The sequence below is a fragment of the Phragmites australis genome, chromosome 9 (assembly GCF_958298935.1).
Source record: "Phragmites australis chromosome 9, lpPhrAust1.1, whole genome shotgun sequence".
Lineage (NCBI taxonomy): Eukaryota > Viridiplantae > Streptophyta > Magnoliopsida > Poales > Poaceae > Phragmites > Phragmites australis.
Window position 1 is genome coordinate 2,639,273 of NC_084929.1, and position 19,191 is coordinate 2,658,463.

General features: G+C 42.0%; 1 protein-coding gene across 1 annotated transcript; it reads left to right on the forward strand.

The window, feature by feature from the left end:
• The first annotated feature begins 11,818 nt into the window (after positions 1-11,818).
• On the forward strand, positions 11,819-15,419 carry LOC133928392 (oligopeptide transporter 7-like). Its single transcript, XM_062374703.1, has 7 exons — positions 11,819-11,966; positions 12,052-12,527; positions 12,620-12,717; positions 12,890-13,459; positions 13,556-13,811; positions 14,328-14,510; positions 14,643-15,419. Exons 1-7 carry the CDS (start codon positions 11,909-11,911, stop codon positions 15,258-15,260), a joined length of 2,259 nt encoding a protein of 752 aa, XP_062230687.1. The 5' UTR covers positions 11,819-11,908; the 3' UTR covers positions 15,261-15,419.
• The last annotated feature ends 3,772 nt before the right edge of the window (positions 15,420-19,191 follow it).

A 19,191-nucleotide genomic window follows, 5' to 3' on the forward strand; every position in this document is an offset into this window, starting at 1 on the left:
TACTCTCTCTGACTCGGGGGGGGGGGGGGGTTCCTATCCACTTGTTGGATTCGAATCTGGTGCCGCCGAGCGGGTGGATCTATCCGGGGCATTTTAGTTTTGTTTGTGCCTATATTTTTAGAGAGAAATACGTTTAGTTATATATATACATTGTTCTTTATATTTGTACATATATAATTATATAGTTAGAGTTGGCAAGTAGATATGTTTAAATCAAGCTTCTCTGGAGCCTGGTCTGATAGATGTACTGTATTTGTTACAGTGCTGTAATAAGCCTACTCGTTAGTTTCATGTGTGAGGTCATTGCAACTGCCCATACATGCAACTAAATATCTTTATATGGTTATTATATCTTTAAGTGTAGAGTCATGTTTGCATCCACCTATACAAACAATTAAACACTCTTCTTTTCAAAGTCACTATATCCGCTCAGCCTGTTTTTACTCGTCTAGGATATACATTGCAGCTCTACGAAAACTCATGCGGGAAACCAAACACCCCTCAATTGATTCTTTTTGCCACCGCCAATATGGCTTCGATTATTTTTCGCTCTGCTTCGTAATCATTGACTCAGATAGTTCATATGAGTGGTATCATAATTAAAAGGTCAACTTTTTCAGTAGCAAATTATCAATTTATTCGATAGATGGAGAAAGAAGAGGAGTGAGGAGGTTGGGAAATGGAGACTCGCACTATAGCTCTTCCCACTCTCTAACTAGACTACCAATTGGTGTGCCTCTCTATTTTTTTTTTTTACAAACACATGTGGAGGAGTTCCTCACATAAAAAAATTTCAATTTAACAAAAAGAAAAGAAAACACAGGGTCCAAAAGGAGGAAGAAAAACTTATCAACTAACCAGCTAGACTATCTACTCCTTCCGGTCATAAATACATATCGTTTTGAATAAGATATGATCTCCAATTCATAATTTTGACCACTATTTTCTATTAGAATATATTAATAAAATCCATTGAATTTGTGATATTATGAAAGTTTTTTCAAGACAAATCTACCCATATGATTTTAAGATTTCCAAATTTAATATTTTGAAAGCTATGGTTAGTCAAAGTTTTAAAAGTTGATCGAATCTTTTTCAAAACAACATGTATTTATAATTAGAGAGAGTACTAAACTTACCAGCTCTAGAAGAAGACAAGAGATCAAGAAGGGAAGAGAGTTACAAATGTAGAGACTGGAGCCAAGCTACAACTGAGGTTTTCAGAGCGGAGTTCATCCTGAACAAATGCAAGTCAAGGTCATTTTTGAGAAGAATCATCAAGGTGCTGAAACATTCTCAAAGATTTGTGCATTCCTAACTTTTTAGATGCTTCGCCAGGCAGCAAGAGTGAACACTTCTATGATAAAAAAAAAACCAGGAAAGGAATTTTTTGCCGAGATAATATCATTTCAAATAACTCCTGGCTAGTGTTCCATGCAATACCTAGTTTGCCCCAACATCTTCTGCTGAAATGACACTCAAAGAATAGATGCATTCTAGTTTCCTCTAAGTGCTAATTGCAGAGCATACAATTGTGAATTAATTAAGCTGAAACGTATTTAAATAATTAATTAAATATTAGAAAGTATTTATTGAGTTCCAACATTTTAAACATGTAGTTCATACTCATACAAAGCTAAGGCAACTAGTCTCATAACTTTTAGAGTTTGTATGAATTAACTATGAAATTTACAAGCTATCAGCAAAGTAAACGAAAAAAGAAAAACATCTAATGAATAGTAGAATCCGGAGTCTCCGGGTGAACCTCCGGGTGGGGGTCCTCGGGTATTTTTTGTTAGGATCATCTGGAACCTCTAGGTTCCTGTAGAATACAAGTTTTACGACGTTTTTTCAACCGATTCAATTTGCATGTCGAACTCCCAACCACTTAAACATGCATAGGCACTAAATCAAGGATTCTAGATCTATTTTATCCACTCCACAAACATGAATCACTAGCTCTACTGATTCAAACATCTCCATTAGCTCCATAGCCTAAGAATGCGCGTTGTTTCGCTAAATCTCGAGTTGCACCTCACAAATCCAACCAAAACCGAGCGAAAACGTGCAATGCTATCAAGGAAACCCTAAGGTACTTACCCAAAGTCTCTTGTCTAAGTTTGTGACCTTTGATGAAGGAGAAATCGAAGGAAAAGCTCGGCAGAGAGGATGACTCAACTGCTGAAATTTCAGAGAAAAGGGAGGTGACGAATTTGAATTGGAAAACCTCCAAACCTTCATGCATGTGAGCAAGAATTAGATGGATGAAAAGCTAAAGAGGAGAGAAATACAGTGGTATAACATGCATACCTCAAATCCTTGTTCTTGAGTAAGATTTTAGGTGAAGAATGAGAGGGTTTGAGAGATGGAAAGGGAGCTCCTGTTGTGTTCTTTTGCTCTTGCCTGTTGAAGAGAGCAAGAGAGAGTGAAGAGGCATGGGGGAGAAAGGAGGGGGTGGGGCTGCAGCTAAGAGAGACGGAGGGGTGTGGACCAGCTTAAGGTGGGCTCCACTTGTAAGAGAGATAAGCTAAAAACTCCTGCTAAACTATTCCTTCTCTCCCATTTTCTTCCTCTCTTTTATATTAACCCTAAAGGTGTTCTAGAACTCCAAAAATACTAGAAATTTCTTTGCCTTGATATCAAAATGAGATGAATCCAATTTAAATTTGATTCACCCAAAAGCCTAGGCGAGACTTAAACTAAGTGAAAACTCTAACATTGGTTATTCTCAAAACGAAAAGCAAACATCAAACCACCATTTGAAATAACAAGCAAATTCAAAATGCTTAATAATTAACAAGATTTTTATGTTGCTTTTGATGCATAATTATGTTTAAAGATACGATTAAGAAATTGGGATGTGACAATGATAACCATAGAGGGACTGAAAAGGTGTAATCCTCAATAAAGTGTGGTAGCTAGTGTTGTACCACCATTCTGCCATAGTCAGCCAAGTGACCCATTTCTTAGGCTTCTGAAAAACCATGCTTTTAAGATAAGCTTCAAGGCATTGATTGACTCTTTCTGTTTGACCATCACTCTGTGGATGATATGATGTATTGAAGTGAAGAGAGACTTTTAAGGCATTGAATATCTCTTGAAAGAACTTGCTAGTAAAAATTTTGTCCCTGTTAGTCATGATAGCAATGGGCATGCCATGCAATTTGAAGATGTTGTCCATAAAATCTTGTACTAGTTGTTGAACATTGTAGGGATGAGATAACATCATTTCCCCTTGATTTTTGCAATCCCTCGATGAAGTCTATGGAAATGTGAGTCCGGACCATTTCAGTTATTTTCAAGAGTAGTCCAAGAATATGTATATTTTCTGACTTGGTAATTTGGCATATAGGACATTTAGACACTAGCTCTTTAACAACTACCTTTAGTTTAGGCCAATAAAATAGCTTCTTAATTCTGTGGTAAATAGCCCTCCTTCCTGAATGTCCTCCAAAGGCTGATGAGTGGAAATTTTTTAGAAGAGTTTGCCTTGTATTATTACCAACCCAATCATATATCCTTCCTTTATACCTTATTAGGCCTGCCTCCATTGAATACCCCTCAAGTTGGTGTTCATGTTGTTGCAATTTCAATAAAATCTATTGGCTGATCTCATCACCTAAGTAACTTTCTTTTAGATCTGCTAGCCACTCAGGTAGGACAATGGTGATTGTTTGATACTCTGATCTTGCACTATTTCTTGCCTCTCTCCTTAACAATGCATCATCAGCTTTATTTTCTTTTCCCTTCCTATATTCCACCTTGTAATCATATTCCATTAATTTGAGCAGTAGCTTATGTTGTATTCCCTCGGTAGGTCTTTGAGCGGTGATGCATTTCAAGATCTCTTGGTCTGTTCTGATAATAACATTGCTCCCTAGTAAATAGTGCCTCCATGTCTTTAGGCATTCAAGAATGGCCATTGCTTCCATTTCATATATAGATTTTGCTATTGCATGAGGGCACAATGTCCTGCTATAATAGGCAATGGGTTGTCTAGCTTGCATCAAAACTCCTATTCCTGTCCCACTTGCATCAGTCTCAAGCATGAAAGGTTTGGTGAAATTAGGAAGTGCCACCACTTGATAGGAGGTCATTGTTCTTTTGAGCTACTCAAAAAGCATTGGTATGCTGTTCTTTCCACTCAAAAGAGTTCTTCGGAAGGTAAAAAAGGGGCATGCATATATTTCCATAGCCTTTAATAAATCTTATATAGTACCCAATCAGTCTAAGAAAACCTCTCAATTTGGTGACTGTATCAGGACATGGCTAATTCAGTATATCTTGTATTTTTATAGGTTTGTGGATACTCCTTCCCCACTTATGCCCTAGGTATTCCACCTTATGAGTAGAAAAAATGCATTTTCTTATCTTTGTAAATAGTATGTGTTTCCTCAATACCTCCAATACACATCTTAAATGTTTTTGGTGTTCTTCCAGGGTCTTGCTATATATGAGTATGTTGTCAAAGAAAACCAATACAAACTTCCTCAAGTACTTAGAAAAGATAGAATTCGGTAAACTTTGAAAAGTTGTAGGAACATTTGTTAAACCAAATGACATGAAAATGTATTCATAATGTCCTAAATGGGTTCTAAAAGTTGTCTTTGCAATATCACCTTCATCCATATTAATTTGATTGTAGCCAGATCTCAAATCAATTTTGGAGAATATACTAGCTCCATATAATTCATCTAAGACATCTTCAATGTTTGGCATGTAAAATTTATTATTGATAGTCTGAGCATTCAACACTCTGTAATCAGTGCACAATCTCCATGAGCCATACTTCTTTCTTGCCATGACCAATGGTAAAGAATAAGGACTAGTGTTGGGTCTAATTTCACCAGTTTTCAACATTTTCTTAATAATCTCCTCCATGACATTCTTTTGATGGTGTGAGATCATGTAAGGCCTCAAGTTTGAAGGTTCTACTCTTGTCTTCAAAGGTATCTTGTGATCACATTATCTTTTTGGAGGGAGTTTCTTTGGTTCCTCAAATACATCAGCATAAGTTAGCAATAAATCCTCTATTTTAAATTATTTTTTCACAGGTATATTCTTGCTTCTCCTACATTATTTTCACCTGTATCATACAACTCATCACACCTTTCCTTAACATCTTCTTGAGTTTATGAGCATTGACCATGTATTGCTGCCTAGGGTTGGTGTGATCAGTAAGTGTGATTGATTCTCCACCCTTGCTGATTGTAGGAGTTCTTCTATGTAAATATAACCCAATGAGGCTATGCTCATAGATCCAATCAGCTCCTAATATCACATCATAATATTTGAGCTTTAGTAACTAAAGAGTACTCCTAAACTTGGTATTCTGAGTTTCATACTTTACATTTTCTACCACTACATCAGTGATTAGCTCCCCACCTCAAGCCACTACTACTCTCTTTGCATTAGTATAGCCCAGCCTGAATTCCCCTTTAATTGGAAACTCATAGTCCATGAATGAATTGGCACTTCAACTGTCAACCAGAGCTACTGCTTGTTTACTCCCAAAGTTCAACAATAGTAAGAAAGTGAGAGGTCCAGTTGTGCCATTTACTGCATGGGCCAAAATTTGAATCAATTGGCTTACTTCATCTACCAACTATTGTTTTGATGGACTTCTAGGAGCTGTCAAGAAACCAGATTCTAGAGAACCTTCTTGTTCTAATTGATTCCCATTTGTCTCTTTGTCATCCAGTGATATAGTCAGGATGTGGTTCCTGATCATGTCCTCACTTCCTTCTTCCATTGCTAGAGCTAACAACCTTTTTCTTTCTTTGCAATTATGATGTGGTGACTAAGGCTCCTAATATAACAACATTTATTTCTATCCCTCTCCTTGTGGCTTCCCCTTTCATTGTCTCTTGGTACTCCACTTTGAGCATTGTTTCCTTGGTTAGCATTACTTTTCAGAGGGCTAAATGTTTTCTTGAAAGTGGCAGTCTGTTCAATGTTCTTGCATACTAGTAGGCCTCAATCAAGCTTCTTGGCTAGTAGATGTTACTTGGTGTTTGATTTAATTTTTTAGTCCCCCAATGAAAGAACTCAAAAAGAAGGATTCCTATATGTATGGATGGTCTCTCTTTAGCAATGCTAAACATTTTTCAAATTTGTCAATATAAGTAGTCACGATACTTGTTTGCTGCAGTGATTGAAATTTGGAGATAACTTCATCGACACCCATTTTAGAGAACATGTGTATTACCATCAACCCCAATTGTTGCCAACTAAGCTCATGACATGAGTACTCCAATCCATTAAACCAGTTATCTGCTCTTCTTGAAAAATGTATGGTGACAAAATTTACCCATTGATCAACATGAGTACCTATAACCTCAAAGAACCTCTCACATTGCCTTATCCAGTTAAGAGGAGATTCACCACTGAATAAAGGCAATTTTAGTCATGGTCCTCTGATACAAGCTTCAGCATAGTGATTGTGGACCTCTATCATTGTTGAAGGAACCTTCTCTAAGGTTATCTCTCAACTGTATCCCTGGAAGGAGTTATGGTGCTACCGTGAATTTGATAATGTATACCCATCAATCCCATAAGGGTTTAATCCATTGTGGTTTACATTACTGTAAGTGAATTTGTTACTTTGATGTTGATCTAAAACATTTGTAGGTCTGACAAAGGTTGTGTACATTATAACAGCACTAGGAGCTAATACTTGATTCTTAATCCATAATAGGTTGGCCTCATGGTTATAGTTTCACCACTAGTAAAGACAATCCTAGATTCATTTTCAGAGGAAACATGAATTCTAGGATTGGTCGAATTTACCTAGTTTCCAGCACTTTTGGTGGTGTTGCTTCCTGATGATGCCTCTCCATTGATGCCACTAAAATTGTTACCAGTTCCCGGGTTGATCCCATTAGTGATCGCCATCAACAGTTTCTTGATTTCAGTCATCCCCCCCGGCCCCCATTAATCTCTTCAACTCGGCCAAATCACCTTTGATTTGTATGATCTCCAGCTTCAGCGCCTCCTCCTTGCTAGATCCCATTTCTGCTTGTGATCTTTGGCCTCTCGTTCTTACCATACAACAACTCCTTAGGTTAGCTCGGATTAAATCCTCACTTTATGCCTAAGGAACATGATCTACTGCCGCCTCTGAACTGGTTTGGCTTAGAGATTTTACCATTGGATGTCCTACCAAACTTCACCAAGTCAGCCTAGTTAAGAACCGTCTCCAGATCTGTAACTCGCTGTCAGCTCAGGGATTTTATAGAACAGACCACAAGTGGCTACATCCAACCCTCACCTACGCAAGTTCGATCCAATGTTCTGAGGAAAGAGCCGGAGCTTTGATACCCTTGTCAAGACCTCTCAATGCAGAGGTTTGAACTTTGAAGAATTGGTATAATAAGATCACCAGAATGTAAGGGATTCAAATCGAGAGAAAAAATTCCCAACAAGATGAACAATAACCTAGAACACTACCAGAATATATGAGATAACTATTGGAATAATTATTCCCTTCTCCATTCTCACTTTCCCCGTTATATTACATGGGTCCAATTAGTTTTATCGCCAAAGTATAAGTTTAACTATTTTACAAGCGAGTTAACGACAACAAAGTGATCGTAAATAGTAAAAGAACCATCGATACAACTACAAGCATCGCTGGTTGTTGGATTAAAGTTTGACGTCTCCCGTGTGAGTGAAGTCAAGCCATGTTTATTCCCTTCGCCAACTTCACCTTTGGCTCCACCTTCGTCTGCTAAATGAAGTTTGAACTTTTGGGGTTTGACGGAGAGGTAGTGTCGTAGTGCAGACGTGAGACATGCGAAGTTGAGAGATGACGGGGTTGAACGTTGGCTAAAGGTGACATCCAGAGTTGCGTACGGATGGGGCAGGAAAGGGCTCAACATAGTGGATGAGATGAGGAGAGGGGAAGGAAGAGATCACCTCATCTATGATGAGGAGGAGATCGTCGCCGACAAAGAGGAGCTCATCGTTAGTGAGGAGGGGAGGACGTAAGGGATGAGGTCCGTCGCATGTTTTGGGGCCAGGGTGACAGAGCGTCGAGAGCGAGCGACTTTCCAGATAATTGACAAGTTGTGGGGAGGAATTTGGGGCAGTAGAGATCGGGGCGATATGAATTTAGACTGAAATGCTGATTCCAATTCCAGTGCCAGCCAAACACACCTACCCATGGAATTCAATTTATATTCTGCGATTCTAGACCCAATTCAGGGGATCCAAACAGGGCCTTAGTAAAATGACACCTCCACACATGGTGTCTAGTCTTGTTGATGAACACACCATGGGTGCAATCCATTCAAATAAGGCAAATGGTGGCAAAGAAGAATAGTTTATCCTCAAGAATGGCATTCATTAGTGTCGTGTTCCTGTTGCTGAAAGCTAGAGTGAAAAGTAATGGATGGACGCCAACATCACTGACAAGCCTCGAAAACTACCTACCCATGTCGGACCCATGTACCATGTAGTTCAATCGGGTTCCCCCTAGCGGGCCTACCCGTACCCGCCATCTCGTCTCGTGTGCTGAAATCTCTCATTGTACCATAAGGATTACCAATATACTCTCGAAAGACTCGACGATCGAGGGGTAGTTTAGGGAAAGAAATGGTGTGGTTGGGATAAGAATGCGTGCATGGACAAGCTGAGCACATGAAAAGACAAGAGGCACTTGTTGACAACATGTGATTTGGTGGGCCCCGCCACTTGGTTGCATGGCAGGTTAGGGTACAATTAGGTGGGGGATTGCTTGGTCGTCATGTAGGAAGCCCTCCGAGAGTCTAGAGTCATGTTTAGTTCAGTTTCTGTTGGCTTTTGCTATTTAGAATCATAAAGGTGAATCAAATAGTCTGTTTCTAAAAATAGTTTTTGAGAACCAAAAGCTGACAAAAACTGTTATTATTACTAAAAGTTAGAAGCTGGTCTAGAAGAGCTTTTATAGTTTGTGAGAGATGATATTTTAAGAGATATTATATATATTATACATTTCATTCGTATAAAAAATCAATTAAAAACAATTTTTTATAATTAATTTTTTAACAGCAACTTTTTAAAAAACTTTTGAAAAAGCTTTGACCAAACCAAACATGTCCTAGAATTCGTACATTGACGGGTACACTTGTCCGTGCGATTAATAACTAACGAAAAATACCTACCGTGATTGGATTACGTGGTCCGGCACGTGGATGGGCCCACCGGCGTTTCTTCTCTTTTCGTTCCTGTGAACTGATTGGAGCCACGTAGTTTCCGTTTCCGTTTGGTTTCAGAGAGGTCTAGTAAGATGGGATCAGGAGAAATTGTAATCATATTATTAAACATAACTAACATTTCTTTCTAGCGTCGGTTGCTTGATGTATCATTGCTTGTTCTGCAGATTTTTCTTTTACACGACTTTGATCATTAACAGACACACGGCAATAAAACAATTTAGTTGCAATAATTTTTTGACAGCAAGAAGGGACCGTAAAATATGCAACTATTCCAATCAGCTATACGAACCACTGCAATAAACTTTTTTACAGTTGATGGCTTCAGGCGACGTGAGTATCGAGGCATTATCTAACAACAAATACGTTTACGCGGGATGTTATAATTAAACTTACCAACGCGAGCAGTCATGCACGCGTGCTACAACCGCACAGGTATTATTTGTAACTTCCTTTCGGCTGTAAAATTTAGATGGATCGGAACTGTTAGATCCCAAACTTTTCTTGATGATTTTTTTCCTCTCTTGCATGTAGAAGAGCAATGCTGTTGATACAACCCGTTTGATACAGCTCCATTGCAACTCAGGATTTGGACGTGTTAAATCATTTCAGCGAACGGTTCACCTGTGAATCAAATTCAGCCAAGTTGTACAATTGAGTTGTTCACCAAGTATTTGTATTTCCCTTGTCAGAATTGTGTGTCACAAAGAAGAGAGGGCAAAAGGGATTATTAAACAATTGTAGTGGTTAACAACGTCATGATCCGCCCCGAACCACTTCAGCATGTGGAAACATCGAATCGGGTCGCGTAGCTGGGTTCGAATTAAAATACGGGGCAGCCTGATTCCTCCCGCTCCTATCTACTCAATATTCAGTTGCTTTCTCGGCCGAAAACCACTCAACTATGGGTGTCACTGAATTTCATATGCCTGAAATTAATGATTTTTTTTCAGCGATGAATTACAAGTATCCGATTCCAATCTAATAGTCAAAAACCAAACAGTTACAGTTCATCTTTTTCCTTCTTCTGCTTTTTTCTCCCCGACTATATATTCCTCTCATAGTGCTCTCTCGCCCCAACAACCTCCGGCCACCTCCAATGGCTCTCTCGTCACCGGATTGCCGTCACCGCCCCTCTCTTACTAACCAATCTATTTTTAACCTCTCATGCCGCCAACCCTACCCACCGCCTGCATGCCGTCTGTGGCACTGGCGTCGCCACCGTCGTCGCCTTGTTGCACCGCCAAGCCGCCGCCCACCATCGGTCTAGCCGCTGCCCACAGTCTCCCTCTAAATCTCGTACCCGAACCACCCCACCCCAAAAACCTCCCTCCCCAAATTTCGGCGGCTGTTGTGCTCACACCGGTGTCTAAAATCTCAGAGAGATTTCAAACAATTGTACTCTAGGAGGCGTGCTCAAATATATGTTCGTTTATTCATAAAGTCAATGAGGATAAAATTATTGATTACAATAAGACTATTTGAAAATGACGGTAGAAAGGATATTTATATATGAACTGTAACTTATCGACTAGGAATAATTGTAGTATTTATCTAAGACTTATACTTCTAAAGTGTTTAAGTCATTATCCAACAAACCTCATCCTCAAAATTCAAATAAAGATGCTCATAAAGAAATTATTTCCGAAACCCTGATGGATGAGTGTTTTTTCATCTAATTACTCTTATCTGTCATTTGACATATTCACCGATTTAGTTAGCAACACTCTTCATATACTTACTTGTGTAAGAATAACTTTTATCTACACCTATCATATGAGAAAATTGATCCTATCATCGAACTTCTCAATATCAAATTTGGCAGATATATTAGTGGAGTAAAATTACAATAAAAAAAGGGTAGGTTCTGAAGGAAAAGACTTCATGGTACGATGTGTGTGCACGTAGCAATTTTTAACAAAAAACTATGCGCACAAAATTTCCGGTACACTTTACTATGTGCGCATAGCAATATTTGGATAAAAAACTAACCTATCCCCACTGCTGAAACCAGCGCTTACGCACCGACTGGATCTTCTATGCAGACAAGATCCGTCGTACTCCTGTGGCGCCGGGTCTAGAGGCACGCCAGCGGCTAGCAGTGTCGATGTGCAGGCCGGCGGAGGTACGATGATAGCCAGCAGCGACGGTAGGCGAACGGCGAGGGCAAAGTCGGATCCCAACGAGGTGATAGCAGATCGGTGGTTTCTGATGGCAATTGAGCGAGAGAAATACGGCGATGCGATTCGCATCGCCGCATTTTTGATAAACACAGAGCGAGGTCGAACGCAATCAACATGTCTCAGAGCTATTCTAGACATGTGTCGAACTACGCACGATGGCTGGCAGACAAGCGCGATAATGTGGAATCCCAAGCAACGACGACGAAAACGATAAATTTGGATGAAGACCTTCTGTGGCAGCGCGAAATCCGACGGTGCAACAATATGGAACGGGAGCAACAATCTAATACCACTGGTTAGAAAATTTGACATGAGAGACATATATTTACGTGAAAAAACTATTTAATAAGGAAGTAAAAAATCATAAGCTATTATTGATAGTGTAAAATTATAAGTAGAAGGAGTCGTCTATATTTATGGACTCTCTATGGAGTCGTATTTGTAATATTCGTGTATAACTAGTACTCCACGGTGAGCCCAGAGAGGATCGAGATCCTGTTTGCGGCATCTCCTTGCGCTCTCCACTCTGCGATGGCATCCGCTCCTGAGGAGCACCCCCAAGATGACGACGAGATCACCTCCCCGCTCTGTAAGCCCGGCGAGCTCCCATCACCTCAGCCGTTTTACTTGCACGCACCGTCACCGCTGATCATCGGTCTCCTCTCCTCACGCAGTGCAACCATCGCCGTCGCGCAGCTCGCCGGAGGACAGCGTGGAGCAGGAGAACTCGCCGATCGAGCAGGTGGCGCTGACGGTGCCAGTGGGCGACGACCCGGACATGCCAGTGCTGACGTTCCGGATGTGGGTGCTGGGCACGGCGTCGTGCGTCGTGCTGTCGTTCCTGAACCAGTTCTTCTGGTACCGCAAGGAGCCCCTGAGCATCACGGCCATCTCAGCGCAGATCGCGGTGGTGCCGCTGGGCCACCTCATGGCCGCGGCGCTGCCGGAGCGCGCCTTCTTCCGTGGGCGTCCGTGGGAGTTCTCCCTCAACCCGGGGCCATTCAACGTGAAGGAGCACGTGCTCATCACCATCTTCGCCAACTCCGGTGCCGGCAGCGTCTACGCCATCCATATCGTGACCGCCGTCCGCGTCTTCTACGGAAAGCACATCTCCCTCTTCGTCTCCCTCGTGGTCGTCATCACCACCCAGGTTCCCACGTCGTGCATCATATACGTACACAGTTAGGCCAAAGTCTTGTTCCGTGCTGTGCGAGCTGATTGCTGGTGTCTGTGTGTCGACAGGTCCTGGGGTTCGGGTGGGCCGGAATGTTCCGGCGGTATCTGGTGGAGCCGGCGGCGATGTGGTGGCCGTCCAACCTCGTGCAGGTTTCCCTGTTCAGGTAGTATAATTCTTTCATCAGCCAAGAGTTCAGATACATTTGGAGCTCAAATATTGACATCTGAAATAAGCATTGATTGAACATGGCACAGTAAAAAAGTACACCTTTTGTTTTCATAAAACAGGAAAAAGTTTGCAATATGATCAATTTAAGTAACGCATCTGCTCTCCAGGGCACTTCATGAGAAAGAAGAGCGGCGCAAAGGTGGCCTGACGCGCAACCAGTTCTTCGTGGTGGCATTCGTCTGCAGCTTCGCCTACTACATCTTCCCGGGCTACCTGTTCCAGATGCTCACCTCCCTCTCCTGGATCTGCTGGATCTTCCCCCGCTCCGTGCTCGCCCAGCAGCTCGGCTCGGGTCTCAGAGGCCTCGGCATCGGCGCAATTGGTCTCGACTGGTCCGCCATCTCCGCCTACCTCGGGAGCCCTCTCGCTAGCCCTTGGTTTGCCACCGCAAACGTCGCCGCAGGCTTCTTCATCGTCATGTACATTGTCACGCCGATTGCATACTGGCTCAATGTCTACAAGGCGCAAACCTTCCCCATCTTCTCAGATGGCCTCTTCACCTCAACTGGCCAAAAGTACAACATCTCGAGTATCGTGGACCCCCATTTCCAATTTGATATCGAGGCCTACGAGAAGAACGGCCCGCTGTACCTCAGCACTCTCTTTGCTGTCACATATGGTGTTGGTTTCGCATCCCTTACCGCGACAGTCGTCCATGTGCTCCTCTTCCATGGAAGGTAATTTCTTCTGTAAATTTTGCCAGTTTGTGTTAAGGAAGAGTAAGCATCGCATCGCATCGCAGCTAACAATTAATTTTCGATACTTGTGCCCAGTGAAACTTGGCAGTTAAGTAAATCAGCTTTCCAAGATACAAGGTTCGACATCCACACAAAGCTTATGAGGAGATATAAGCAGGTCCCTGGGTGGTGGTTCATCTGCATCCTTGTCGGAAACATCGCCATCACCGTATTTGCTTGCGAGTACTACATTGAGCAACTCCAGTTGCCATGGTGGGGTGTTCTGCTGGCATGTGCCATTGCCTTCTTCTTCACCCTCCCAATCGGGATAATCAAAGCCACAACGAACCAGGTACAGCAAGCTAACAAATAGCGGATATATAGCGGGGTTGCAACGGATTTGCATTAGGGTACCGTATAGCAGATAGCGGGCGCTAAGTTCCAATAGCAGTACTTGAAAAACACCTAAATTTTTATGTAATAGCATATATATTATAACTTCCTCCATTCATAGAAATCATTCATGCAAAATAGACTAGTCAATTAAACTTAGAGTTTAGAAGCATAACTTGGATCTACAACAAGGTAATAAGACAACAAAAATTTTAATTTTAAATTTTAAAGAAATAATGATCTAAGAATGAACCGTAACCATAACTAAATATATAACGATCGCTAAAGTGATCTTACAAGCACAATAGCGGCTGCTAAGTTCTAATTCGCTAAGCTTCACCACTACCTTGCATCGGTAGCATTTATACCCCACTACCGCTATTACGGGTGCAATTGCAGGCGCTACCAAGGCTACTAAGTACCTTGCTCTGAGCGAGCATTTGATCGACCTTCTTCTTGTGATCGTTGCATGCAGACTCCAGGCTTGAACGTGATCACGGAGTACATCATGGGGTACTTGTACCCCGGACGACCCGTTGCAAACATGTGTTTCAAGGTCTATGGCTACATCAGCATGAAACAGTCCCTGATGTTCCTGCAAGACTTTAAGCTGGGTCACTACATGAAGATTCCCCCAAGGACCATGTTTATGGCTCAGGTAAACTCCGATCCTCTAGCACCAGAGTGCCTGTCATTCCTTTAATTTTATCCTACACAAATACGTGCGCACACGATGCATGTCATGGCACTGATCACCTCTCCCTCCCTGGAACATGCATGACATATATAGGTGGTGGGATCTCTGATCGCCGCGGTTGTGGACATTGGAACAGCATGGTGGCTGATGGAGACAGTCCCCAACATCTGCAACACCGAGCTCCTACCACCCGGGAGCCCTTGGACCTGCCCGGGCGATCACGTGTTCTACGACGCATCCGTCATATGGGGCCTCATTAGCCCGCGCAGAATCTTTGGCGACTTGGGCAACTACTCGGCGGTGAACTGGTTCTTCCTGGGTGGCGCCATTGCCCCCCTCCTCGTGTGGCTCGCGCACAAGGCGTTCCCGCGCCGGAGCTGGATCTTGCTCGTCAACATGCCTGTGCTCATCGGCGCAAGCAACCAGATGCCGCCGGCTACGGCAGTGAACTACACCACATGGATACTTGTTGGGTTCCTGTCAGGTTATGTGGTCTACCGGCATCGGCGCAGCTGGTGGGAGCGGCACAATTACCTGCTTTCGGGCGCACTGGATGCTGGTCTGGCGTTCATGGCTGTCCTGATTTACTTCTGCCTAGGCTTGCAGGACATTGGTTTCGACTGGTGGGGCAATCACTTAGATGGATGCCCTCTGGCTTCTTGCCCAACTGCTACAGGTATAGTTGTCAAAGGATGCCCAGTGCAGATATAGCTGCAAAGGGAAATTTTTACACGTGGATGCGCACGCATAGCTTATCTCGTTTATTTATATTGAGATTCAGGTTAAAAGGAGAGATGAAAAAAATCATAAGGAAGGTGAGCGAACGAAACTATATATCAATTTTGCTATGTGTGAAATTACCATTTGTCATATTTTAGGTGGGAGACGGAGAAATTAGAAGAACTTGCATTGATGTACATATAACGAACATGCAACTATGCGAGCTATTTGTTTAACCTAAATGAGTAGATGGTACGGGTAAGGAACATAGTTTGGTTAAATCTGTAATATCCGAGATCCTTGTATGAAACCAAAACTAACAACCCTTGCTTGTAAATTTGTGAACAAAGGGGAGATCAATGCTTGCATATAGAAGTTGTGTTCCTAATCGGTGTCTGATACGCTCCATCAACTTTGGAGTCACAAGTACAGATGACGTATACTTCAGATTGGCCCTTAAAATTGCAAGGAGTAAGTTATAAACATACACGTACTAATTGTGTTTAAAGATGTCTAAATGAGTCATGTCTACTGAGTTAACCCGAGGTACGATACTGTAGGCACGGTTCAGGCACGGTACGAGATTACGGGTCGTGCCTAGGCCGAGCGCGTGGCACGGCACGGCACGGCCCGACTGAGTCGGGCCAGCACGAGCACGACCCAGCCCAGGCCGACACGGGCACGGCACGGCCAGGCACGATCCGGTCCGGCACGCATGGACCTGGCTATTATATATATATATTTAATTTTGTAGCTATTTTTTAATCTATTTTATATATTTTTATCTATTTTCTATATATTTTTAAATTTTGTAGCTATTTTTTATTTTATCGGGCCGGTTATGCCGACGGACCACCCGTGTGCCATTGGGCGGCCCGTGGCGCCGTGCCCGCTGTGCCTGTCGTGCCCACCGGGCCGCAATGGTGCTTGGACTAGCCCGGCATGGCACGGTGGCCAACAGGCCGTACCATGGGCTGAGAGGAGGCACGCGGGCTGGCATAGCGGGCCCAAGTGGCTCATTTAGCCATCTCTGATTGTGTACATACTGCACATAGATTGAGTTCATAACGGCTGTAAAAAGAGTTTTTTATCCCTTTTTTTTTTGCAAAGAGAGTTTTAAACAATTGACATGTGGAAAATAGATAATGAACTATTGAATTATGAACATCCTGACAGTAGGACTCAATAATAACAGGTAATACAAAATCAAGAACTAATATAAAATAGAAATACATTAGGATTGTCCAGCTAAACATCTAAAAGTCACTACCATAGAATCTATTTAGTGGGACGTCCCTATACAGACAGATCTATAGAGCTGTCTATATAAATGGTACCATAAATGGCTCCAAACTAGAATCGTCTGAGAAAATAGCAACGAACAGTTACAACAAAGCGGAACGCTACAGTACATAAGGTTACAAATTAGAACAGTCTGTACAAAAAGGAACAGTACAAACGGTTCTAAATTAGAACTGTTTATACTATTGACAGTAATATTACAGACGGTTCTAATTCGGAACCGTCTGTAAAAAAAAGGAATAGCATAGACGATTCTAAATTAGAACCGTTTGTAAAAAAAGAATAGTACAGAAAGTTCTAAACTTATAACCGTCTGTACTAATAGTGTTCCACTTGTTTTGAGCATATATCTTATATAGATTATTTTCATACAATGATCAACAATGAACGGCATGTGAGATGGTAAGGAATATTCGCGCGAGGTTAGAGGTTAGGAGTTTGACTCCTAGAAAACGCCTTCGTGGTATTTCATGTGAAAAATTATGTGATTTGCGACCACGCCTACATAATAATATATGGGGCTGGTGTGGATAGGAAAAATATATTTTTAGATTTTTTAGCTCTAGAACACTTAGCTCTAGAACACTTAGTACAAATCTGATTTGTATATACTCTTTTCCACATACGGTTAAAAAAAGTGTCTCGCACAGGGTTTTCAAAGCATTGGTACAAATCATTTTTCTACTAGTGAGTTAATCTTAGCTGTTTGATACCAATAGAAGCAAAGATTATCAGTACGTATATTTTTGACAAGACCTAATTATTCAACATTTGGGATGGAGTTATTGAACTTACTGTCTCTTCAGTTGGTATTACACCTTCCCTAAAGAAATCAAGACCCATAAGCAATGAAAGTGATGCTTCCCTGTCCTCCAGGGAAGGAAACCCACATGTAGTGACCTGTGTATGGTTTGAACATAAGGGTACTCAATGGAATAAATAATACAGGAAAGAGATGCAAATTTTCTAGAAGATGAGAATTAAACCTGAAAAATACCATTTGCGGTGCCAGATGCTATCATAATTTGCATAAATAACAAATGATCGTTCATTCGCGCTACATGGTACTTGCAAATAACTTTGGATTGGGTCTGAAAATTCTACCTCGGTTCTTTTGTAAAAGCTGTAAATTTCATTGACATAGCCAATCACCGCAAGAGAGTTTCCTGCATCGCGGCTGTCAATATCAGATGATGGATCCTCAATATCTATAAAATTCCCTAAAATGTAAAATATCATAACATATTCAAATTCTACATATGCCCATTCAAGACTACACAACATATAAGAGCAGTCAGCACAAATAAGAAGATTCAGTGTATAGATCAAAACTTGATCTACCATTAGCAAAATCTGAATCTAACATATGGGGCTTCAAAGTGCCCTTTCACACTACACAGATCGGAGGAGAGCAATGGCAATCACATGAGCGCTGAGGCAGGCGGGAGAGGGCGGCGACGTTGGGTAGGCGGGTGAGGGCGGTGGCACCGGGGCAGGTAGTCCAATCTCATCAGTGAGTTTAGCATAAGCGGTCCAGTCATCCTGATCAAATGCATCTTCTATTGATACAATAGGGTACTCAGATACAAAGGACTTGTACACATCTTTTAGGTTGTGAAGGACGCCCGGCCTACTAGAGGAGTTCGGCTATGTGATGTTCTGTCACATCGTCTGAACCTTCAAGCCCTCCAGCAGTTAGTGCACTTATGGGTGCATGTGAACGCCACTCAGCTACGGCCAGACCGCCAAGATGACATCGCTTGGAAGCTAACGAGCAAAAGTGAGTATACGACAAGCTCCACCTATAAGGCACAGTTCGTCGAATCGACAGAGACAAACCTCCGCGTGCTAATCTGGTCAGTTTGGGCTCCCCCAAAATGTAAGCTCTTCGCTTGGCTCGCCCTTCAGAATTGCCTTTGGACCTCTGACAGACTAGCTAGACGACAATGGGAGAACAATGTCTACTGCCCTCTGTGTTGACACACTCTTGAGGCGGCGCTACACATTTTCGCAGAATACAGATTCAGCAGATGAGTTTGGGACTCTGTTGCGCAATGGCTCTCTTTGCCGGGTCTTGCCCTAGACTCTTGGATTCCCACTGAGGCTATGCATGCTTGGTGGACTGCTATTGCTGAGGGCACTGGCTCTCCCAAGAAAGCCGTGAAATCCATTCTGATGCTAGTCACTGGATCCTGTGGAATGAGCGAAACACGCGCATCTTCAGGCACAAGACTTCAACCTCGGCTGCAACGTTTGCCAAAATTAAAGACGAGTTCAGACTATGGGCATTTGGTGATGTGAAGCATCTTGCACAAATTGAGCCGATGTAACTCTTTGTCTGTATGAACCGTCTGTATGAACCGTGGCCGGCCTCGGCCTCTCCTTCTTATTCAATAAAATAGACAGATCTCCTATTCGTTTCAAAAAAGAAATTTTGTGTGAACTATCATTGTTCTGGCCAAGAAAGCTAAACACGTTAATATAAGATACATTTAATTTCTTATCATAGGCATTTGGAATAACATAAATAATAGTGATAAGTAGATAAAACAGGGAAAAAGTTGCAAATCTTACTTCTTCCTTGTAATTAAGATCACGAGTTTTATCTTCTCACTGTAAA

Excerpts from the sequence above, each read along its gene's own strand:
- LOC133928392 (XM_062374703.1), top strand. The coding sequence starts at position 11,909 with ATGGCATCCGCTCCTGAGGAGCACCCCCAAGATGACGACGAGATCACC. Across the intron at positions 13,812-14,327 it reads TCAAAGCCACAACGAACCAG|ACTCCAGGCTTGAACGTGAT; the intron begins GTACAGCAAGCT and ends CGTTGCATGCAG. Across the intron at positions 14,511-14,642 it reads GGACCATGTTTATGGCTCAG|GTGGTGGGATCTCTGATCGC; the intron begins GTAAACTCCGAT and ends TGACATATATAG.